The sequence below is a fragment of the Colias eurytheme genome, chromosome 14 (assembly GCF_061535395.1).
Source record: "Colias eurytheme isolate Ceu_HAF_F1 chromosome 14, ilColEury1 Martin Lab GWU primary, whole genome shotgun sequence".
Taxonomy (NCBI): Eukaryota; Metazoa; Arthropoda; class Insecta; order Lepidoptera; family Pieridae; genus Colias; species Colias eurytheme.
Genome location: NC_142993.1, coordinates 11447750 through 11471336, shown reverse-complemented (window position 1 = coordinate 11471336; position 23587 = coordinate 11447750). Strand labels below are relative to the sequence as shown.

The 23587-nt window shown below is 33.5% G+C and overlaps 2 protein-coding genes and 1 non-coding gene across 5 annotated transcripts; 2 read left to right on the top strand and 1 right to left on the bottom strand.

Moving 5' to 3' along the window:
• The first annotated feature begins 564 nt into the window (after positions 1-564).
• galene (potassium two pore domain channel subfamily K member galene) lies at positions 565-22781 on the top strand. 2 transcript variants are annotated; one of them, XM_090109411.1, is made up of 15 exons: positions 565-943; positions 1745-1873; positions 2623-2742; positions 3152-3278; positions 17666-17792; positions 18487-18558; positions 18867-18950; positions 19358-19482; positions 19826-19900; positions 20070-20439; positions 20685-20877; positions 21132-21198; positions 21280-21335; positions 21661-21825; positions 22378-22781. In XM_090109411.1, the coding sequence occupies exons 1-15, from the start codon at positions 878-880 to the stop codon at positions 22555-22557; spliced, it is 1956 nt and encodes a 651-aa protein (XP_089965537.1). In that variant the 5' UTR covers positions 565-877; the 3' UTR covers positions 22558-22781. The 2 variants fall into 2 exon arrangements, with proteins under 2 accessions (XP_089965537.1, XP_089965536.1); XM_090109410.1 differs by having other exon boundaries at positions 20067-20439.
• Positions 7064-13693, bottom strand: LOC149903147 (uncharacterized). 2 transcript variants are annotated; one of them, XM_090109549.1, is made up of 6 exons: positions 13574-13693; positions 10817-10937; positions 9057-9203; positions 8598-8697; positions 8344-8413; positions 7064-8263 (listed from the first exon to the last, which is right to left on the bottom strand). In XM_090109549.1, the coding sequence occupies exons 1-6, from the start codon at positions 13587-13589 to the stop codon at positions 7596-7598; spliced, it is 1122 nt and encodes a 373-aa protein (XP_089965675.1). In that variant the 5' UTR covers positions 13590-13693; the 3' UTR covers positions 7064-7595. The 2 variants fall into 2 exon arrangements, with proteins under 2 accessions (XP_089965675.1, XP_089965676.1); XM_090109550.1 differs by having other exon boundaries at positions 8598-8691.
• Positions 15940-16010, top strand: TRNAG-GCC (transfer RNA glycine (anticodon GCC)). Its single transcript has one exon. It is a non-coding gene; the product is annotated as a tRNA-Gly (tRNA).
• Positions 22782-23587: the final 806 nt, after the last annotated feature.

Sequence of the window (23587 nt, the reverse complement as noted above, 5' to 3'; positions counted from 1 at the left end):
TTATGAATAGTTAAAATAAATAAGGGAAATATAAATTTAAAGATATGTATCTGTTCTTTTATTTTTTGTAGAGTAATTTGTACTTCAACAGATGAAATTATATTGTGTTATTCCTTGATTTATATTTTATACTCCTATTTTAATGTTAAGGAAATGAAATAAATTATCATGAGAGAACCTATCAAAGTTGTATTATTTGTGTTCCCTTTAATAACATTTTTATTAAAACAGAATTTGAGTAAATGACAAATACGATAATTTAATTTAAATGTCACCTGTAGAGTATGTAGAGTATTCAAAATTATTTCTTAAGTACTAGAAATTATGAATTACTATTAATTTATTAAATTGCCTAATGCTTAGCAAGCGCTTTGACAAATCAGCTACGTCTTCCTTGGTCCTATATAATATTGATTTCGTATATAATAAATATTTTAGATCAGATTGCAAAAGCTGTCTTAGTTGAATAATAGCCATCGGTAGGGCATGTGCGTCACTTTGATCGTAAACTTCAGCAATGCTTTGCTCCAGAATCCCGAATTAACCATTCCGATAGCAAGCGGCGCGCGCGCCACATTCGATACTAAATTCAATATTTTTCCTAAATTATGACCCTGTTTTTTGTGTGTGTTCGTGTAAATATATTGTCTGGTGAAATAAAATCAGTAGTAGATGTGGTTTGTTAAAAGGTGTGGTGATAAAATGAGGATTTTGTTTCAATTTTAGAACAGTTAACGATATTTTTTACAAAAGTTTGTTCATGTTTTTTTGTGAATTATGAGATTTATTTGATAGTGAATGATTATGGCTAAAATATGCCGTGGTGAAATGTCTGAAAAATATAGTGAGTGAATTGTAGTTGTTTTAAAAAATAAGGATGTCACGGAGACAGCACCGTGTAGAGCGGTTGGAGTATCCTCCACCTCCCAGTAAATGTGCTAAGGTATGTTACTTTTTATTGCTTTCTCTAAGTTCAAAGTTATTTAAATTGCCTACCCTTTGAAGCCATAAGTCAACTTTATATTATGTAGGTACGTACGTTTATACCTATATCTGTGAATGTAACCGGCGAATTTTATTATCTGCTGATGATTAAATGTTCCTTTACTTGAATATAAACAATTGTTAGAAAATAAGTAACAAATGCTATTGTAATATTCAAGAAATATTTAATCAAGAAAGAAAAATCATCTAATAAGCATAGATATAACCAGTCAATTCATTTAATATTGCAAGGAATAGCTTTGTCACTTACTTATATGGTATAACATTTAAAACACAACGAAAAATAAATTGACATTGTACAGGACTCACATCCATACTAATATTATAAATGCGAAAGTAACTCTGTCTGTCTGTCTGTTACTCAATCACGCCTAAACTACTGAACCAATTTGCATGAAATTTGGTATGGAGATATTTTGATACCCGAGAAAGGACATAGGCTACTTTTTATTGCGAAATATGTACCACGGGCGAAGTCGGGGCGGACCGCTAGTTACAAATAAATTAAATAAAACTCGTATTAATAAACTACCTGTATATGAAAATACGCACACTCTCGATCCAATATAAATAATTATTATTATTTCAAAGGAGATTGATTGGGGCTTCTTGAGAAGCGGGACCCGTAGGCCATAATATCTTCGCTTACCAGCAGGCGATATTATGGTGATCAAACCTTTCCTCTCAACCAATAATAAAAGGCATAACAATGTATATGAACATCTGGTGGTATCCCCAGTTCTTGTACTACACGTGGAAGCTATGCTCCGTGGTGTTCTCCCACTTCGTGATGATTAGCCTGGTGGTGGCTTATTGTATCCTCGGCGCTGTAACATTTGAAAGGTTGGAGTCACATCATGAGAGAGAGGTGAGTTATAAATGCCTTTTCTGGATTATAACCAGTACTATACGTATATTAATTATATTTCATGGACTCGATTTTTTTTTCTATATGATCCTAGTAGCAGTTCATTTTACATTGAGATTTTATGAGTTTTCTTAATACATTTTAATTATGAATTAGGTAATTAAATCATTATCACCTATCAAAATGAATATTGCAAAGTTATAGCCATGTTTCTATGTGTAAAGATTTTTAATATTTCATTTTTTTGAAGACGCATTATAAAATTACCATTGTGTTGACAAAGCTTATCATAATGCAATATTAATTGTATTACTTATATGCACATTTTCGGAAATCCTTACTTATAAAATAATATTATGCAGAATGCTAGAATGATGCTGACTTCTAAATTTATTAACATGATTGATCGGTCATATCGATTGATCGCGTAGAAAATACCAAAATAGACGGCAATAGATGAAGTTCCCCACGATACTGTGTTTACAAATATTTCGTAATTCCAGCATTGAGATTAACTGGAAATTAAACCCTATTATAATTCGTAACGATTTGCAATAGTTAAGCTGTTGTTTTGACAATTTAAATCGAAAGTGATTTATATTATAGATTATAGTCCTAGTGAAATTGAATTAGTTTTCTTTTTATGTTTTCAGTCTTTCGATGTTATGTTTTACGATGTCAATCGGTCGCCAAGATTTCGTTTCATTGTATCTATTTTACCACAAGTACTAAGAGAATAAACATTCCAGGTGAAGAGGAACATATCGCAGATCCGTGGGAACACCACGCACAGCATTTGGACGATGACCAATAGAGTGACGTATCTGAACCAGGCTAACTGGACTTCGGAGGTGGTTGATATGCTTAAGGTGAATAGGGTCAGGTCACAGGTGATATTGGTTTTTGATGAAGAGGTTTCAGATGAATGCGTTGGATTTGCATTAGTGGTATACGTTTTTTTATAATATTTTGGGTACTGTTTTGTTACATGCTCCTTCATGTTTATTTTTGAAATTTGTTACTGTATTAGGTGCAGAGGAAACATATTGTGTACTGGAATAGAATATGTTCCTCATAAACCAAAATGCTCTCTTTATAAATTAAAATAGCATTTTCAGTTTATTTGTTGATTTTCTTCTTTATCGCTGGTATGTAGTAGATACCTTAATTTCAATTCAAAACCAATTGAGTTTGTGTTTTCGACTTAATATTATTAAAATATATCGTACTTTTATTTCAGCGTATAAGTCAATGTATTTGATACTAATCAATTGTTAGGATTTCGAGAACGCAATCCTGTTGGAGATGAAGGTCCGCGGCTGGGACGGCAACGAGAGCACCGACCACATCCAGTGGACCTTCACGGGAGCTTTGTTTTATTCTATCATCGTCATTACTACTATTGGTAAGTGATATTTTGAGTTGTGTGTAAAAGTTGTAATAATTTCACGAAATGCTTCTTCCAGCTGCTTAGATAAGCTCATAGAGATCCTCTCTATCTCTATATATAATAAAGAAACCCTGATGTGTTGGTAATTCTTGGTCTGTTGGTCAGAAGAAAAATTGTAAGAAAGAAAATCTCAAGAAAGCCGTTCTCATGAGTATGTACTTAATATATAATATGATGCATGATTATGATAACTCAATACAAAGTTTGTAAAATTTTATACTCGGCCCAATAGTTTTGTTATATTTAAACATCAGTCATTTTCAGACGAGGTTCCTAAAGCGACATTTAATCATAACATTACAATATTATTACAACTTATACCATAAATATTTTGTCACAGCATCTGACATAGCACTTGTTTCAGAATGTACGGCCGTAAAATGGAATCAAAAATGTCGGTAGCGTTAAATTTTGATGTATGATGTAAACCGCTCTTGGCTTATTGCCAGAACCACGCTTGTGGAATACTTCTGGAATTTTTATAATCACTATTGAGGTCAATAATCTTTGCTATTGGTGAAGTAAGAACCTTGCTTGCGGCTGTGTTAGCAATTGTCTTTCAATTGGTTATGTATTATGTAAGCAGTAAGATTGCTTTGATGCATTTAGAAATTGGGTATTTTGGTACATTTGAAATGTTATTGCATTTTAGCGATTCTAGAGTGCTCTGTTCTTTTAAACTTTGTTCAGATTCTAGTTCTCTTTGACCGAAGTTTTCCTGGCTTATCAGTTATAGTATAAAACGAACTAAAAACGAAGTGCTAATAAAGTGTCTGTATGAAAATAATAAATATATTTATCTTTAATGCTCTAGGATGTGATCCCTTCTTCTTCGATTGCAAATTGAGATGAAAATTTTGAAATATGACTATAACTATGAATTAAAATAATGTTGTTTACGAGTCGAAGTCGAAAATAATGTTGTTTGCAAGTCGATGTTTGATGGATATGCGAGCGCCTGCGCGTTCACTTTAGCAATGATTTATAATTTTGAATTTATTGCATTCAGGAAATATACGGATACGAAATAGAATTTGTACTGAGCAAAATTTAATTTTATCGTACATTTGAAGAACATATTTCTTTTTTTTATATTTAAAAATTGAGTTTAAGAGACGCTACAACGATATAGAGTAAGTAGAAGTAAATAATTGTACATTGAGCTTTGCCTAAAATGTTTTAAATCATACTTAGATGTAGGTACTTTTTTAATTTTATTGTCATTGTATAATTAATGATAATAAGTCGATTTAAAGCTAGATTTTAACTGACGATAAATGAGTTTCTTTGACCTATATCCGAAATACTATGATTTTTTAATAGTAAATAGAAATACGATCATGTGATGGTTATAATAATTTTGTTGTAAATAAAGTTATTATATGTGTGTATAAATCAATTTTACTAGACTCGCCGACAACTGCTTCGAGCAGAAAATCTCTCGATATTCAGACCGATCACGCTTGGCTCTCCGCCAGAGAAACTTCACACAATTCGTCAAATTTTTATACACAGTCTAATTAAAGTCTCCGAGGATCATTTTTCTTTGTAATATGTCAGTGTTTTTGGTTTTTTTTGTCATTTTTTGTGACTATTCGCAGTTGTTCTTGGTTATAGTAATTAATCATTAATATAATTAAGTAGGTTCTATTTTTTAATTCCCTGTTTTGTTTGAAAATATATTGTGTGAGATATTTTTCAAAAAAATACTTGATACTCATCTACATTATTCTATTATTACTTTGTCAGTCGATAATACGGTTGATATCCACCTGTTAGGAAATGAAATAGAAAGAGCAAAATTTTTGGGACAACAAGTAGGTAAATAAAACACAAATTATTGTATAATTTACATTTTTATGTTGATGTTGGTCACTTCGAAATTTCTTCAAAATTTCCTTTGTCTTGTACATTCTGTAATTTATATAATCTTAAATCTTACAATAATGGCCTTATCACAGAAAATAATGGTTGAAATAATAATATTACAACATACTAGAAGAAAATACTAGAAGAACTAAAAGCTAAAATTAAAACACAGTACGCAGAAAAACAACTTAACGTAAATCTGAAGTGATTAATTATGATAGTGTAAGAAAAAAGATGCGAAGTTAGTTAAATATTAGTTTGAAATGTAATAAAAATGTACTGCGATTCTGCACAGCTACCTAATTGATTTACAAATCGCAGCTAGTCAACGACTATTATAATAGCAAAGTGAAGGTAGTTGGGTCGAACGTCGTATAAACAACGTCCGACCCCTAGGCACGATCCGTACGATTGCGCCACGAGTCAAAGGAAAGCGGCAATTTATAGTATTCGACAGCTAAGCATGTTCTGACAGGTGACAGTGACAGCTATATTGACAACTATTCATCCACAAAAATATTAAATCAAATGTTACGTCTAACACGGCCATACTGACAAACGTACGTCCTCGTACGCCTTTTCTCGTATTACAATACAACGGTAGTTCATCTCGGGATTTCAAAAACACACTGCCTCGGCCACACTGACCATACTTTTCTACGCACTCGTTAGTAAAACAGCGACTAGACAATACCTCAGCGCTCAACTCCGACTAGCGAGTCAACTCACTACGGACATACAGACGGCGACTTGACGGTATATCTACGCTCGTACGACTAGTGAAATACATCACTACGATACGTCAGCGACTAGACAATACCTCAACGCTCAAATCCGACTAGCGAGACAACTCACTACGGACATGCAGACGGCGACTTGACGGTATATCTACGCTCGTACGACTAGTGAAATACATCACTACGATACGTCAGCGACTAGACAATACCTCAACGCTCAAATCCGACTAGCGAGACAACTCACTACGGACATGCAGACGGCGACTTGACGGTATATCTACGCTCGTACGACTAGTGAAATACATCACTACGATACGTCAGCGACTAGACAATACCTCAACGCCAGGGTTCGACTAGCGATTTGAATCACTACGAGCCAATAACATTCATCGTCAAAAAAACTCGGCACATGCTTCAGGACACCACTCGCCACGCCAGGGCACCATATTATGCTGTGCCGCGGCTTGAGTCTTCTTTCCGTAGTCACCACAACAAGTTTCAACTCGTATCGATCACTAGGCAGGATGTTCACTACTTCGTAGGGCCCTCGCATCCCTCAATCTAATTTACCTGTGAACTGAGAGGTTTTTATTACAAACACTGGACCGCAGCCCAGATAGCACACACAATTTCTTCGATGGACTACATTCCCGTTACAATAATCCACGTAACAAACTTTTACTTTACACAACGCACGAAATAAAAAAAACACAAATGCCAGTTACAAAACTACGTAAACTTAAACACATTTAAAAATAGTGGGCTTGAATTCTATCCCACTTCTGATGTAAGAAAAAAGATGCGAAGTTAGTTAAATATTAGTTTGAAATGTAATAAAAATGTACTGCGATTCTGCACAGCTACCTAATTGATTTACAAATCGCAGCTAGTCAACGACTATTATAATAGCAAAGTGAAGGTAGTTGGGTCGAACGTCGTATAAACAACGTCCGACCCCTAGGCACGATCCGTACGATTGCGCCACGAGTCAAAGGAAAGCGGCAATTTATAGTATTCGACAGCTAAGCATGTTCTGACAGGTGACAGTGACAGCTATATTGACAACTATTCATCCACAAAAATATTAAATCAAATGTTACGTCTAACAATAGTAATAAAAAACAACAAATTAAATTATTCAATTTAAGCACAAAAGTTTACACAGATATAAATTAAAATAAACACATGTATAAAGAGAGCCAAGTTATCACACACGCATGAAAATAATATTATAAACTCAGAAGAATCATTTAATATCGTAAGTTTCATTTTATTAGTGACAGAGATTGTTTATTTTAACTTACACACGAGATGAACTTCATTTGCATTTTATTGATAATGTCTAATCTTCTTCACAAATCTGTGACACTTTCTGCGTTTAGTTCTCTTCTCTCGCGTATCTAATTGTAAAGGAAATGATGTTTCAGTGTTCGTAAATCATGTTTACATTACTCTTCCTACCAGGCTTTATGTTTTCAGATTGACTCGTCACTCTATGCTATCAAGAAGTCAAGAAACAGTCATAACTTGTTATGGTATTAAAATTTTCACAACGTTAGCGCTCTTATATATACAACAATATTTACATTCATTTTAAATGAATCACTTACACATAGAACAAGGAATAAATTAGTCATTAGTTATCACAGTTGCACAAACACACACATTATTTACCGTAGCTGTTTCTCGGACCGATGTGGCCGGTGGGACCGTTTGGGCCAACTAGAATCTGCCTTCCCGGGCCGATTATACCGGTAGGACCACCGGGGCCAACTAAAATACCTGGTCCATTTGAAGGCCTGTTTATTCCAGCAGGGCCAATGATTCCTGTAGGTCCACCTGGACCAACTAATACCCCCTGTCTCCTCGGTCCAATAATGCCAGTCGGTCCGCCTGGACCTACCAAAATTCCTGGTCTGCGGGGGCCAATAATTCCAGTTGGTCCGCCGGGTCCAACTAACACTGGTCTGTTATATGCAGGGCCAATTATTCCTGTGGGTCCCCCGGGGCCAACGAGAACTCCTCTCTGTGCGCTTCCGCTTTGACCGTAGTTTTGATGTGTATTTTCATTTGGACCAATGATTCCTGTAGGTCCTTCTGGTCCAACGAGAACTGGTTTAGCATCTGCACTGGAACCTAAGTGAATGGGTCTGTGAGGACCGATGTTACCGGTGGGGCCTTCAGGACCGACCAGAATTCCAGGATTTCGGTTTCTATCCCTATCGTTGTTTTGTGAATAGTTGGGGTTGTAAGTGGGAGGTGGAAAAGGCCCAGCAAGATATTCTTGTCCAGGGTAAATTCGGAGACGTTCGTCGTTCACTTCATTGAAGAATTCTGAAAATTATTATAATGAATGTAAGAATGTTCCAAATGTTTATGTGTAAGGAAAAATTAATGAAATTAATTATAATTACCGGAATTTTGTGGATACACTTTGTTGGGTTTTGTGTAACAACAAAGGTACTGGTTTGCTCCACATGCATTCTGAAATTATTGATGCGTTACAAATAAACGAAAATAGAACAAAATGTAAATAAAAAAAATATACTAGCCGTCAAAGAATAAAAAGAAATAAATTATATTTTAAGATGCATGAAAATTGTTTAATCAAATAGCAATAGCAGGTAATAAATGATAATCTCCTAAATTTACGCAAATAAATACTTACACTGTAATCAGAGCGCAGGTTGCAGTTAGGCGAATATTCACATTTACAGTACTGCAGCATGTCCACTGTGCTTTCGGCTTCTAATAATTGATTCCTGTAACTTTCAACAATATAATTAAGGATTATGAAAATACGATTAAAATATAATTTTGAAAAAATTACATTGCAATTGAAGCTATGTATCGAGCTATAGTAACTTATGAGCTAGAAATACCTTAGAAATAAAGAGTAATTTACAGGAGATTCTAGTAATATAAATAATTAAATAAAAATAATGAATAGTTAATAAATGACAGGAAATATACCTTGTATGTACTCTATATATTATATTCATTCATTATATATTCGTATCATTGACAGGTTTACATGTTTTTTTATGGCTTTACGGACGCCATAAATCCTTAAACATGTTTTTTATACCTTTAAACGTATAAGCACCCTAAAACATCAGAAAATCACCTGTTCCTCGAATCCCGGTAGTTATCGCTTCTCTCGCTTTTGACGGGGAAACGGCCTGCGCCGGGCGGCTGGTTGTAGAAGCCCTCCGTGTCTGTGGGCTGCTTGAAGGCCGCATCGTCGTCCTGTTGGATGCTGCTGCGCTGCTCTCTAGAATAAATGACATGATTAACGATTAAAGATTAAAGGACAAATGATACGATAAACGCTAGAAAAATATATATGTGAAACATTTTTTTCACATTTTTTAACGATTTATTCATTTACGATTATTAAGAGGGCATTCTGTCATATTACATTCGTTTTTATATATTTGAAACATAGATAGGGACTGAAATAATTATTTACTATTGACGAATTATTTAAAATCTCCATACAAATAGATGAAATGGAAACAATTATAATATTTGGCAATTAAACTTGTATTTGGCTCTACCAAATACATTCTCTCACTATTAAGATTCAGTTTCTCATAGCACTTACAACATGCTTTTATTACAAATTAAAATATCGGTCATGGAGCACATGCTTTCGTAAATTCAATACAATTGTAAGAGGCTTACACAACTTGCTTCGTGGTTGAGTTGCTAAAAATCGGATGTTATAGTAATTAATGTTTTATTATGTGTTGTTTATTGACTCATTAGCATTCTATTACTTGTAGGTTTGATCGTCTTTAGTATAAAAAACTACGATTAAATTTGTATTTGTTGGTAAATGAACTATGAATATGTAGAGAGAATATGATTTATGTGTTGTTAATTGATGCTTTTGTTTTGTAAATACTCGTACAACATGTTTAACAACAATTTTCAATCAACGTTTCTACCGCTGTTTTGATACTTTATTTTGGATGTGTATTTTTAATGAGTCATAAAATCAATAATTACCGTAATTAATTGATTGTTAGGTATAATTCTTATGTACTTGGTTGTTTTACATTATTTATAACGGTAAATGATAATTTAATATAATTATATAACTTTGACACGAAAAGCAACAACAAAACTAACAATTACTAGGAATAGGACTGGATTAGGATTGACGAACTTACTAAATATCACCATCGAATAAAACAACGTGCTAATTACAACCTTATCAAGGCAAATCAACTAACAATGGTATTACAATGTGAGATTAACAAGTAACGCAAGCAAGTGATATTGTTTAAAGATGTCGGCCAAGGGACCAGAAACCGGCCATGCGAAACTGCGTGTGACCTTGGGGGGCGAATACCGCATCATTGGATGCATGCACTTCCGAATTTTCCAAACGTTTTTTTTTTATAATAAGTTTACCAATTCGAATAATTATCGGGTTTCACACAGGCCAAACGGATAAAGAACGGATTAAATGTATAATTGACTTGGATTGAGGAGTAAATAAGTGTTACTTGATTGCGTGATTATAGCTATAATATATTTATTTATTTTTGAAGCCTGTAAATATCAAAAGTCTTGAGCCTGGAGAGTGACCGTAAAAGTTAAATCTACCAACTTCGGTGAGCAAGTTCAATATCAAGGCCTTCATATTACTCAACCTTCAACATTTTATATCAAGACGGACTCGTAACATTTCGATATAATGTACCCACTTCAAATGCATTTAGTGGACGTTGTGATTTAAATTTCCTAAAAACTGTTCGCATTTTTAAAGAAATTTTGTCATATTTGATTTCCCCGTAATGGATAATTACATTCTTCAAAATAATCTAATTGTAATAAAATTTCATTTTATAGTTTACATATTCAGTTTTAAAATACCTTTCAGAAGTAGGTTTATCGATGAAGCGCACTTTGGTATCGATTCTCACGGACTCAGCTTGGTCCGCGTCAGGCCACTGCCAGCGCTCCGCAAACACACCTGTCAGCAACAGCAATCCACCTGGAATATATATTTATTATTATTAATTTAAATAGCTTAGCTTTTGGCTCTCAAAAGGATAATATGAAAAAGATGCAAAAGTGGGATATAATCCAATAATTTTTTTTTGAATTGCCCTGAAGGGCGAAGACTTATGTCCTCCCCGGGGAAACAGACTATTAAAAGCAACAATTATTACCACTGTGGTCTCTTTCACTCACACACACTACAACCACCAATATTTCCCGAGCATATCATTTAGCAGTTTTGTGGTTTTTGGTTATACGGGTCTGAAACTATTATTTTTATCGATACGATTTAATAACTACGTATCAAAAAATAGGTAATAGCCGATATTCATAATAATATGGTCTATTACCACATTTGAATTGTGTTTTAATAAAATTGAAAACTAACTTCGATAAAAATATCGAAGTTAGTTTTCAATTTTACATACCTGAGATTTTATTTTAATATACCTTAGATAAAATATTAGTAGATTTTGCCGCATTTAGTATTTTTAATTTAAGTAAGTAATTAAAAAATAGGTGGCACTATACATATAGTATATTATGCCATCTTAATAATATGGAAATAACAGTCGATCCAAGCATTTATTTACAAAGCGACATGACAAATAACCACACGATGTTTTTGTTATCATTTCATATGATTTTTCATTTAATAACAGCTTCACTCGAATGCAATACAGTGACGTAAGGGCATTGTCTCAATGTTAAACAACCCAATTATAAACAGTAGCCATCATGACATAGTACGATGATTCATAAGGTTATACCTATAATTATGATCCTAGTAATTTTATGGATAAATGTTGTTTGAGTGCAAAAACCTAATTGTGTGGAACAAAAAGTTGTTGACACAACTAATATGTAGTGTATTAATTGTTATTCAAACCATTTGTATGTAGAGTGGCTATTAGTTTTCAAACTGTAGCTTTACTTGCGTGTGCGCAAACATACCTTTTCTAAATTCTATCCCTTTATTCATATCAAGTTCAATTTTCGAAACAAAACCCAAACAGCAACTTAATTATGTCAGATGTTTTAAATGTAAAGAAAACGAGCAAATAGAGCTTCTTTTGAGTTAGACCTTTAGACAATAGACCTTTTTATAGTCATAACTACTAACCCGAACGCATACAGCTTTAATTACATACAAAATTTACTAGTAGATAACTAATTCAGGTAAAGTGTAGTTTTCATTCCATTGCACCGTAGTTATACACGTGCATTATGTTACATAATATAAACACAGCAATGGAAACAAAAGCTCTGGCGAGGAAAAACATACAAGTGGGCGGGCGGGGACGTTGCGAAATTTTCAAGGATTTTTCTGTTGTAATACATACTGCCTTTTGGGATTGTATGACGAATTGACCATGGCTTACGATCTTCGAGGTTTCTTATAATATTTTAATTTGTATTCCAGATGCGTAGTATGATGTTATTATAAATTTTTAAAATTGTAAAGCTCAATCGGTTGAAGTTTCATTTTTCATAGGATAAGCTTTCTGAATATGTGTGGTAGGTAATTTGATTATTGTATAATAGCTTACAGCCCGCGGCTTTTCCCGCTTTGTCTAAAACCTAATAAATTATATACTAAAACCTTCCTCTTGAATCACTCTATCTATTTAAAAAAAACTGCATCAAAATCCGTTGTGTAGTTTTAAAGATTTAAGCATACATAGGGACATAGGGACAGAAAAAGCGACTTTGTTTTATACTATGTAGTGATTGAGAAGCAGACAGCAGTAATAAATGCGGTTTATTATAGAACTATAAACTTAATATAATAAATTCAATTATTAAATACAAAGTGATAGAGTCAGTACAAGTACAAGAGTCTATAATGTTGCGAAAAATCATTATTACTTCCGGGTTGATTTGAGAAATTTCAAGTCTTAAATAATCTGCAATATCTATATTAATAAATAAGCCTACTAATCGTAATTTCACTACACATACGACATGAAATACTCTTCATACAATAATTTTCTTGTTCTAGTGATCGAACCGACACCTATTCTAATCGTAGTAATTAACCACTGTACTATCGGGGTCAATTAGTTGATTCAATATATTATATTGACATGATGAAATAAGCCTGTATATCAAGAATGTAATAAAACACTTTGCTAACTTCAAATCTGTTGGACCGTTACTGAGTTATTGAGTAACAGACTAACATTTTGCAAGCGCTAAGCGTTGTAGTATGAACATTGTGATGTATTGAATAGATTGCCGAAATAAATCAAATTGTAGTGGTGTTTTTAATTAATAGTAATTTTAAATACATTATGTAATGTTGCGTTTTAAAATTGATGTTAGTTGAAAATGTAGAGACTCGAAATAATAACATAAAATAGTTAAGTTTGGAACAGCCTATGCGATATATTTTTAGACTTAATTGTATTTAGTATGCACTTATTATTTTAATTAATTTAAAATAATCAATTTAAAAATTATAATATTTTATGGTTAAAATTATTTGCTATATAAGAAGGAGCAATCAAATGAATTATTTTAATTCTAAATTTAATCAATTAAAACACACACACACACACAAATTATATAAAAAAATGTACGTGATCTATTTCAAAAATAAATATAACGACAAAAAATAATACGAACCTATCAATAATCTCATTGTCACAATATATTAACACATAAATATAATTTAAAAAACATTCAGAGCGACCGCGCGCACCACTGCTATGTAACTGAGGTTGCGCAGGCGCAGCTGTAGCCTTTTCAGTGTTCGGTGTTACCAAGTGATGGAATAAGATTTACCAATAATAATGAATGAAAACCTATACTAATATTATAAAGCTGAAGTGTTTGTTTGTTTGAACGCGCTAATCTCAGGAACTACTGGTCCGATTAGAAAAATTATTTCGGTGTTGGATAGCCCATTTATCGAGGAAGGCTATAGGCTATATATCATTAGGCTAAGACCACGCGGGTGAAACCACGAAGTGCAGCTAGTAATGAATAAATATAGAATAAATATCAATAGCTTTGAGTGCAGTTTTGCTCGATAACTTGGTTAAAATTGATATGGTGGCACTCGTACTCTTGGTTATTATCTATCTCTTATCTCTATCTTATTACGTTTGAGCTAAAACTAAAGCCAGTGAGCAGCAAAAGTACAAAAATTTAGATATTATTTTACGAAGTAACATAATGTTTATTTTTGTTTGTTGGTAAACCAACTCTATGATTGGTGAAAATGTTGTTTATAAAATAAAAAGCTACATTTTGCTTTCGATATTTCTTGTGATTGATATGTACATTATACAATGAGTTTATCTATTCGTTTTTATATTGATATCTATTTAAAATGTGTCCAATTGATATCAGGTTGATGCGATATTGTGATTTAATAAATTTAAATATTTCCCTAATATAGGCGAAATTATGAACGATAGCAACTTTAATCAACTGATTGCGTGCATTGGTCCGACAATTGTTTTCGCACTGCTATCAACACTAGAACATTTCGTAATAGTTATGATCCTATTTCTCTTAACTATGACTAAGTTAAGACTACAGATAATAATATAATGCTATAGGTATAGATAGGTTACCGCCTCCTTGGTACAGTGGTTGACGCGTGAGCGTAGAACCGAGGGGTTCTGGGCTTCGAAACCCGGTAGAGACGAAGAAAAAAAAAATGTCTCGGTCTGGCAGGACACAGAAGGCTGATCACCTACTTGTCCCTAAAGAAAATCGATCAGTGAAACCACAGACTAATAATAATATACTACGTATACAAGAAACAGATGCATTATGCATATGCCTCTTACCTCACTAGGGGACTTCGAACAAATTCATATCAAATCAATTGACAACTTAAATAAGTTATTTTTTTACATGTGTTACACAACATATAGTTTTTTACATCTTTGAAGAAAGAAAAGCTCTGAAGGGAAAATGATCCTGATATTAATAAGACGGTTCATAATTTTGTAGTACTAATTAGGTATATCATTTCTTGTGCTAGAGGTGTACTTTTTTTGCTTAAGTGAAAATAAAATATTTACTGTTTAGTAATTTTGAAACTGATTTTTATCTAGTAAAAGAAACAACACTTTCGAAAACACTTACTCATAATTTTTTTGTAATAGATTACAAGTTTCATTGGTTTCATTTTAAAGTTGGTAATATCTTAACTGGAGGTCGTTTGGTCCCGCAGTTCACTGGGGAAACCCTAAGGTCTAACCTACATTTTTCGGTTTACCTTCACCAGAATAAAGTAGAAAACCCTAATTGCTTGCATTTAATTTGCGTTTATAAAAACTTAGTTTGGTTAGACTTGCATGTTTTGCGTTTATAGGTATTAGGTACTTAATTGAAAGAATACGTATGTAAAAATCGTTTCACAGCCTGCTCCGCACTCTTACCCGCAGTGCTCCGCTCCTGTGGTCTTAACAAGACGATATTACCTTCCTCGATGTCCTCGGCTATCTAACACCGAAAGAATTTTTCAAATCGGACCAGTAGTTCCCGAGATTAGTGCGTTCAAACAAACAAACTCTTCAGCTTTACAATATTAAGTATAGATTTTTTTCATTTACAGTAATATTTAAATGTCTGAAAATTATTAAAAACACATAGTACGAGTATAAACCTAAGTATTAATATTATTTTTGGTGAAAACTGATAAAACAAAATGAAATGGATAAATATTTTTTCAGTTTTGGAATTATTACGTGGATGAAGTGGCGGACATAAATAAACACAATCTTACAATTAATATATAAAAATAAAATACAAAATACTGATTGCAATATGAGAAGTGAGAACCTAAGCAAGAGAATGGCAAGAGCAAGAATTAATATGCTTTTTTTAGAATAAAGCTTTTATTTCAATAGCAATAGAATTGTTTATTGATTTAAATATACGCATAGGAAACAAAAAAATAATTGTGTAAAAATTCATTGCAGAATAGTTTACCAATTCGGTAACTGTAACATATTTTACAATGTATAATAGAAGCATCGGTGGTTCAGTGGTAGAATGCTCGCCTGCCACGCGGGCGGCCCGGGTTCGATTCCCGGCCGATGCAAAACTTTTTTATTATTTTTTTATTGGTTTAGTAACAGAATAATTAATCTGATTATAAGCACTTTTGAATGAATTAATTAAAATTTACTTTTATTGAACTTCAAATTTCTTTCATGTTTTTTAAGTATATTTTTATATCAATGATAAAAAAAATATGCCTGGAGCTGGAGCCTGGAGATATAGTATCAAATATGTAAATTCAATATCTACAGACCCTGACCCACTGTAAACTGCCCATTGTTTGTGTATCAACTATCAAGTAGTAATTATTTTGTCTAACTCGTAATCTGCTAAACAATGATACTGGTAAAGCCCATTTTGCAATACTTCAATTGTACATAATTGGCCGTCTAATTTCCTTTACTTATACAAAACATTATAATATAATATTATGGGTAAAATAAATTTAAAGTGACTTTCAGGGTCGCAATTTGCGACTTCAAACATTTTATTTATAACTAGCTGTGCGGCGCGGTTTCACTCGCGGACTCCCGCGGGTAAAATCAAGCATTTCATGAGTTATTCTGCTGTACTTATAACTTTTTTCTTTAAAGCTTTATCCGAATCCGTCCAGTTGTTTTTTGTCATCATGCATCATCACAAACTTTTGCATTTATATTATTAGCAGTACAGAGGATTAGGACAAGTACAGCTTCTGTAATAGAAAATTATCTTTTGACTTAGTTTCGTAGTAAGTTAGTCACATTATGTTTATTAAAAATTGTAGGTACGTCATAGGAACATTCACTATTTTTTTATCAATTATTTAAAATGAGTTGTAGCTGCCAAATAGTTATAATTTCCGTTATTTTATACCGGATCACGTCAAGGGCGCCCTCTTGTGGCGATATATTGCACGCCTCATAAGCGAAGCGTTGAGGTGGGTACTACTGTCACTTCGCGCAAAACATCTGATTTTTCAAACTTAAAATGTCTTTATGTATCATACATTGCACTTGTAAGATAATACATACACACACATATTAAGAAAAAACACTATTTTTAACGTTCATGATATTTTTGATGTCATTTTTGTTATTTAAACTAGTTAAAAAACAGTTTAAAAAAGTTCTGTCTTGGACGTCCGTGTGTCTGTATGTGCGGATCCTTTTTCTTGTTAACACGATAGCGACCGAAATACTTTACTAATCGAGTCTTTTTTTTTCTCTTACGCTTGAGTATGCTCAGGAATAGAACCCTTTCATTTTTCAGGGTCTGATTCGATGTGGTTTAATTGTTATTAAATAAACAAAAATAATAATTAATAAATATTTATTAAAAAAAAATTATGAGGCGTGCACTTTTGGATTTTCCAAATTATTTAATAACTAATAACTAATTTTTATTTTGGTTTCGATTGAGAGACAAGTTTATATTTTTTTTGTCAAATTACAAACAGTAGTGTAACATGTTTGTAATTACCACGGAAGTATTGAATGTGTCTACAGTCTAGGTACCTATGTTAAAAAATAAGTATATTATGTATTACACCCATATTATAGACGTGGGTATCTACTACAGCTCTGAACTTTAGCTAGGTACATAAGCACTGTAGCATCCTTATTATTTTTCTCAAATATCAATTCAATACCATTAACAAATAAAAAAATACATGAATAAAACTGATTTATCTTTGAATATATTTAATTTGCCCAGGTTATGGTCACATCGCGCCGAAGACTCAAACGGGCAAGGTGGTGACGATCTTCTATGCTATCTTGGGAATACCGCTCATGTTGTTGTGCTTATCAAATATTGGTGATGTTATGGCGTCTTCGTTCAGGTATTTTTTTAGTATAATATCTCTGTACTTTAAAAATTAAATTAAAGAGCTATGAGAGACTTAAGGCTTTTACATGCGCTAATAACCTTGACCATACTTGACGGATCTCAAACCTCTCCCGCTGCACCTTCTTTTTTCCTCGCATTTTGTATTTAAAAAGATACTAATCAGTGAAACAAAATATCCTCGTCAGGGAATGTTGTGTAACTGATAATTTATTAAACATAAAATTTTCAGCGCTCTAAGTCAGCAGGTTACGAAGTTTATAGAGTATTTGCGGAAAAATCGACGACCACGGCACATTTTTTTTCTAGAAATCTATTAACTTTGGAAAAAAGTCCTCGCGAGCAATTAAAGATCAAAGACCATCCTATTTTATATATTTTTTTCGGTATTGTGCTTTATGTTGTACCAGACTTTATAGAGGTTGAACATAGTCGAAATTGCCGGGTAGCGCCTTAAATTCCAGAGACTAGTGTTAATTTCGTTTATTAACAATGTAAAATTATATTATGAAATTCAATTTGGTGTGCATTCAAATGCAGTTTCTATACTTTTAAATAGATGTTTTCCGTTACGCGTTAGTGCTTGTATAAAAAATAAAGGCGAGACTTTTATATTCTGGTTAAACTTTTACTTGAAATGATTCTTTTTTTTTGTAATTTTATATCGAAATACAATTTGATGATCGCAGGTTTTTATATTGGCGTGTATGCTGCTACGTGTGTACGCGCCCGCCCAAAGAGCATCATCGGTACCATTCCAGGTAGATTTTCTTTATTGTAATTAATCAATTCCATTTTTGTGGCTTTGAAATTGTTATCAAAATTTTTCTGCATACGAGGCACTTCTGTATATATATAGATCGTATTTTTTTTAGATCAAGATTTTACACTATTTAAAGCTTAAAGATTCGAAAAGATGTGACAGTATTGGGTATTAAGAGTATAGTCGAATGTGAAATTAGATTTTTTTATATTTAACGAAATATGAATCTCTATTCAAGCTTTTTTTAAGGCGCCTTATTAATTATTCATTCACATAATATCATACATTGCTATAAATTTTGTACAGGCGCGCACAACGTGGTACGAGCATGCGCTGCTCGACGCGGCGACGGCGGCCCCTCGAGCGGTCGCACTCTGATACTGATTGCAGGTGATTTGCTTTCTATATGGTAGTAAGAAAATATTAATGATGCTTTCAGCAGAGAGTATTACATTTCAGTTGCGAAATTTGTTACAGAATTTAAAAATAGAGAAAAATATTCAGCTCAAAGCTACATTGTGTTTTTTTCCGCGTTAAGATGTAGAAGCCCTTCAGGGTAACATGACAACACCACACAAAAAAATGTGTTTTTTTATTCCTTCATAAACAAAGGTGATATATTATTATGTACTGTATATATTTGCTATAAAAGCAATGCAGAAATTTTCAAAAATCTACTTCACGCTTTACCTATTTCTCTACACATCGCAAAAAAGCTATGATCATTGCATCAATCATCATCAGTAGAATTGTTTTAATCCATAGTACGATAATCCAGAAAAAAATATTAAATACAGGTACCGTGACAGCGGCTACAACAGCAATCGACTGAAGCACCCCCGTCGCCCCGCGCCCGACCCCGCGCCTTTGCCATCCACTTCTAGGGCTAGAACACAACCACCAGTGTATGCAAGACCACATGGTAAGAGATTATTATTTTTAATTAAAAATATTACAGTTTATTTACATTATATAATAAACAGAATGTTAGATATTCATTCAAACGCTCTACATTTCATTTTCTACTGACATTTACTTCTATATTTCTACATCTTTGTAATAATTTGATAGTTATTCATTGTTGTGCACTAGCAGTGCCATATACGGTTTTACCCGTAGATAAAACCACGAGCAATGTGGTAGCCTAAGGTGGTAGGTGGTAGCCATAAAAGTATAACTGACAGACAGTATTTAAGACTTTCTTTTTACTTACCTTAATATTTTGAATGGCAGTAAAGTAAAAATATTTTATTTTAATCCTTTAGGACACAGAGATTTCGACGATGAGCACATACAGCCGGGATTAAATAGACATGGAAGGCATCTATATGAAGAAGGAGGTAAGTTATGTTAATTTGTATGTTTGATATTTACAGTATAAATTAGATCAATACTGTGTATAGAGTCATTTGTTTACGGCACATTGCTATTGTGAATTTTGAATTTTATTCTGCAAGAAGAGGATTTGCTTCAGCTATTGATTACTTAGGCATTGCTTTTTTTCAGAAGAATTTCCAAAAATATCACTACCATTACAAGATTTAGAAGCAGCATTGAAGGAATTAGATAACTATCAAAAGAAAGTTGTGAAACCAGAGTTGCGAAGTAAGTCTTTACCTCGACCGGCGAGAACAAAGTCCGATTTTGGTCCGTTGAGGAACTTTGACCAAAGACATTATGAGATGGACGATGGAAAGGAAATGTATGAAATGCATGACTTACATGATGTTGATTATGAGAATTATAAAGAGAGGAAAGCGTTGGAGGAACGAGAAAAGCGGCAGAGGGACCGAGAGGACTCTGGGTACAGGGATCATGGGTACGATCCAGAGAGCGATGATTTTGAATTCGATGTGCCGAGGCGAAGGAATGATCGCAGGTAAGTTTTTAAATGATTTAAAATAAAGATAAGCAAGGAAATTATATCCCACTGATATCTAATAACTTAATTTTATTGTTGTATGACGAGAAAAACCATAATGTTTGCATCAAAAGCAACAAACAATGAGTCAAAAACAATGCTATGATGTTCGTAATAAACATAATTCCTGACAAATAACTATAAAACTTGCTTCTTTGCGTCTACAAAATTATTACCTAATCATTTTTTCTAATCCTTACCAGGTACGATCGTGGCAGATCCGAATACTACGAACGCGATATAGAAGAGTACCCAGACCGCAAGCGAGGCAGGCGCGCCCGGAGTGCCGTGTACGAGAGCGAGCGGCGCGAGGACTGGGGTGAGGACGTGGAGCGTGGCCGGCGGCGGCTGCGGCGTCTGCACACTGTGGAGGAGCCCAGACCGCACCGATATTATGTGAGCTTATGGTGTTATACTACACAATACTACGAGCGGGAAGGAGAGTACCAAAGTTGGAATTACAGACAGAAATGAAGGATGTTTAGATAATTCATGTTAATACAAATGATGTCAGGTGTTAAGAATTACCTGGAACTAATCTGGATAAAAATTGTGAAATATTTAAAAGTGTTAGCTTACTTTCATGTTTGTTTAAAGAAATATAAAGAAGTAAAAAATAATTATTATCAAGATTATGTATTTTTGTACAGACACCTTCACCAGATAGAGATGAATGGAGTGATGAAGCACCACCGATACATCGTGGTAGACCAGCAGGTAAAGTGTAACTTTAGTAACATCCATATTGTCGATTCAGATTTTTTAAAGAATTTTTAATAACAAGAATTATAATTTCAGCTTGGGGTTCCCGACAATCCGATTTATGTCCAGCACCAATGTCTTATAAGGAAGAAGTAAGTAAAAACATAAAATAGAGGTTTTGTATGTGTGAAGAGGATATGTATAGAAAAGTGAAAAGTTTACCTAAATTTAATAATACGTTGAGCTGGATACGTCATACGTCGACTAGAATTATTAGAATACATAATAGAATATTTTATTGACCGGGAATGGCGTAAATTCTATTTTATTCCCAAGCGATAATATAATCTTTCAAATTCAAAGTTTTTCAAATTTGCTCCTTAAGAAATTCTTCTTTACTTTGTGTCCTCAAATAAACAAGAGCCTTGAGCATTTGTTGGATGTTTATAAAATTCCATATTACATTTTTCTCTATAGATAAAACCCGTACCCATCTGGCTGTGCGTGTTTCTCGTAGCGTCCTACATAGTGGCTGGCACGTTCCTCTTCAAGCGGTGGGAGGGCTGGGCGTACCTTGATGCGGCTTACTTCTGCTTTATTACCCTCACTACTATTGGTTTTGGGGATTTTGTGCCTGCTCAGGTAATTTGTTCTTGTTGTGTATTAATAAGGAATTGAATAATTGAGCGATAAAAAAGTTACAATAAAAATAGACCAATTAGACTTGGCTGGTCAAAATGGTTAATGTCAATATAAATGGAAAATTTTATAGTGTTTAAAATTTAAGTTAATAATCCTTTAAATACTAAGGATTATTAGGAAAAATCAATGTTTATTAAGAAATGTTAATGATACTGATAATTTACAATGTCTGTCTGTCTGCTACTACTTTATCATCAAATGTCTACATAATTTATCAGAAGAGCTTTTCCAAAAGAGATACGCCGACTTGAATAAAACTGCTTCCTACTGTTTATAACTTTAAAGCTATCTACGTCCTACGTATATCAATTGTATAATACACAATTCCTGTAATGCTTCCCATATAAGTTTAAAGTGTCTCCTTAAATCGACAGATCGATACTACTACTTTATGGCTTCTTAATAATTATTATTGAAACGTATAGGCTCATTTCTTTTCACACTGCCTGCCTCCATAAATTGAAATATCTTTTCACTTTCTCTGTTTTCTAGGGCCAAAGCGGTGGAGCAGACGCAGTGCATTCGATAGCTCTCTGTTCCTTATACCTCCTGTTTGGTATCGCGTTACTGGCTATGTCCTTCAACTTGGTGCAGGAGGAGGTCAGGGCGAACGTCGCCGCGGTTGCCACGAGATTGGGAATTATAAAACCGAAGGAAACTGATGATTATTAGGCTTAGATTATTGGAATAGAACGTCGAGAAGTCAAGATTCTGTTTAGGTCGCAGAGCTAGTTAAGTCTAAGCCTATTAGAAGAGAGAATGACATGTTAATTTAAGTATATGATATTGTAGTGGACAATCTGCACAATGACCCGTCGAATATATCTAATTTAATGTATTTAATGTAATATTTCGAGTTTTAAATCTGTTAAAAGTCCTTAAAAGCAATAATAAGTACTTGTGTATGCATAATAAGTATATCGATTAGCTCTATCATATTTCATAAACAAAATGTTGTTATAATTTTTAGGTATATTTTTTTACTGTGTTAGGGCGTTTGTCCACTACAAGGAATTTTACGGTCCAGCATTCCGATTTTTTACGGTCCGGTATGGCACGCCATTTATCTATATACTATGCTTGTGCACTATACGTAATTTTACTGTCCGACATTTTACTTTTCCCTATTCCGGATGGTTTTTTGTGTCTACGAGTCGCTGTAGGTATAATTGTTTTCGAATGCCCACTTGCTTGGATTTTACTGTTTTTACTGCATATGCCAATTGAAAGCAAGCTCTTGTTTTACTTTCTTTTAGTTGGCAATGAGATTTGAGAAGTCGGTATTGTTATTTTATATACATTGACCAAGCATTGACCTATAATTATTATCTAAGTAAGTGTTGGTAAGTTAAAGTTCAAGTGGGAATAGCTTTAGCTCCTCGTCACCGATTAAAATAAATAAGTGAAACACGCATTTTAAATCTCTTACGGAACTTTACTTTTTATTATAACGAAGTAATATAATGTTTCACCTTCTATATTTTTTAATCGTTTCTTGTAAAATGCAAAATCAATCATTTATGATAGCATTATACCGCCAAACTTCCTTGAACTGTACCGCACTGATCCGAGTAAAGACGGACAGGTGCACAAGCAATTCATCGGTTTTTTCATGCCACACCGGACCGTAAAAAATCGGAATGCCGGACAGTAAAATTCCTTGTAGTGCACAAGCGCCCTTACATTGTAAGTGACGTTTTGT

Coding starts and splice junctions, on each gene's coding strand:
- galene (XM_090109410.1), top strand. CDS start 878: ATGTCACGGAGACAGCACCGTGTAGAGCGGTTGGAGTATCCTCCACCT. Junction 2,743..3,151: donor AGGTGGTTGATATGCTTAAG/GTGAATAGGGTC, acceptor ATCAATTGTTAG/GATTTCGAGAACGCAATCCT. Junction 21,336..21,660: donor CAATGTCTTATAAGGAAGAA/GTAAGTAAAAAC, acceptor TTTTCTCTATAG/ATAAAACCCGTACCCATCTG.
- LOC149903147 (XM_090109549.1), bottom strand. Junction 9,204..10,816: donor GATAAACCTACTTCTGAAAG/GTATTTTAAAAC, acceptor CATTTATTCTAG/AGAGCAGCGCAGCAGCATCC. Junction 8,414..8,597: donor ACCTGCGCTCTGATTACAGT/GTAAGTATTTAT, acceptor CAATAATTTCAG/AATGCATGTGGAGCAAACCA.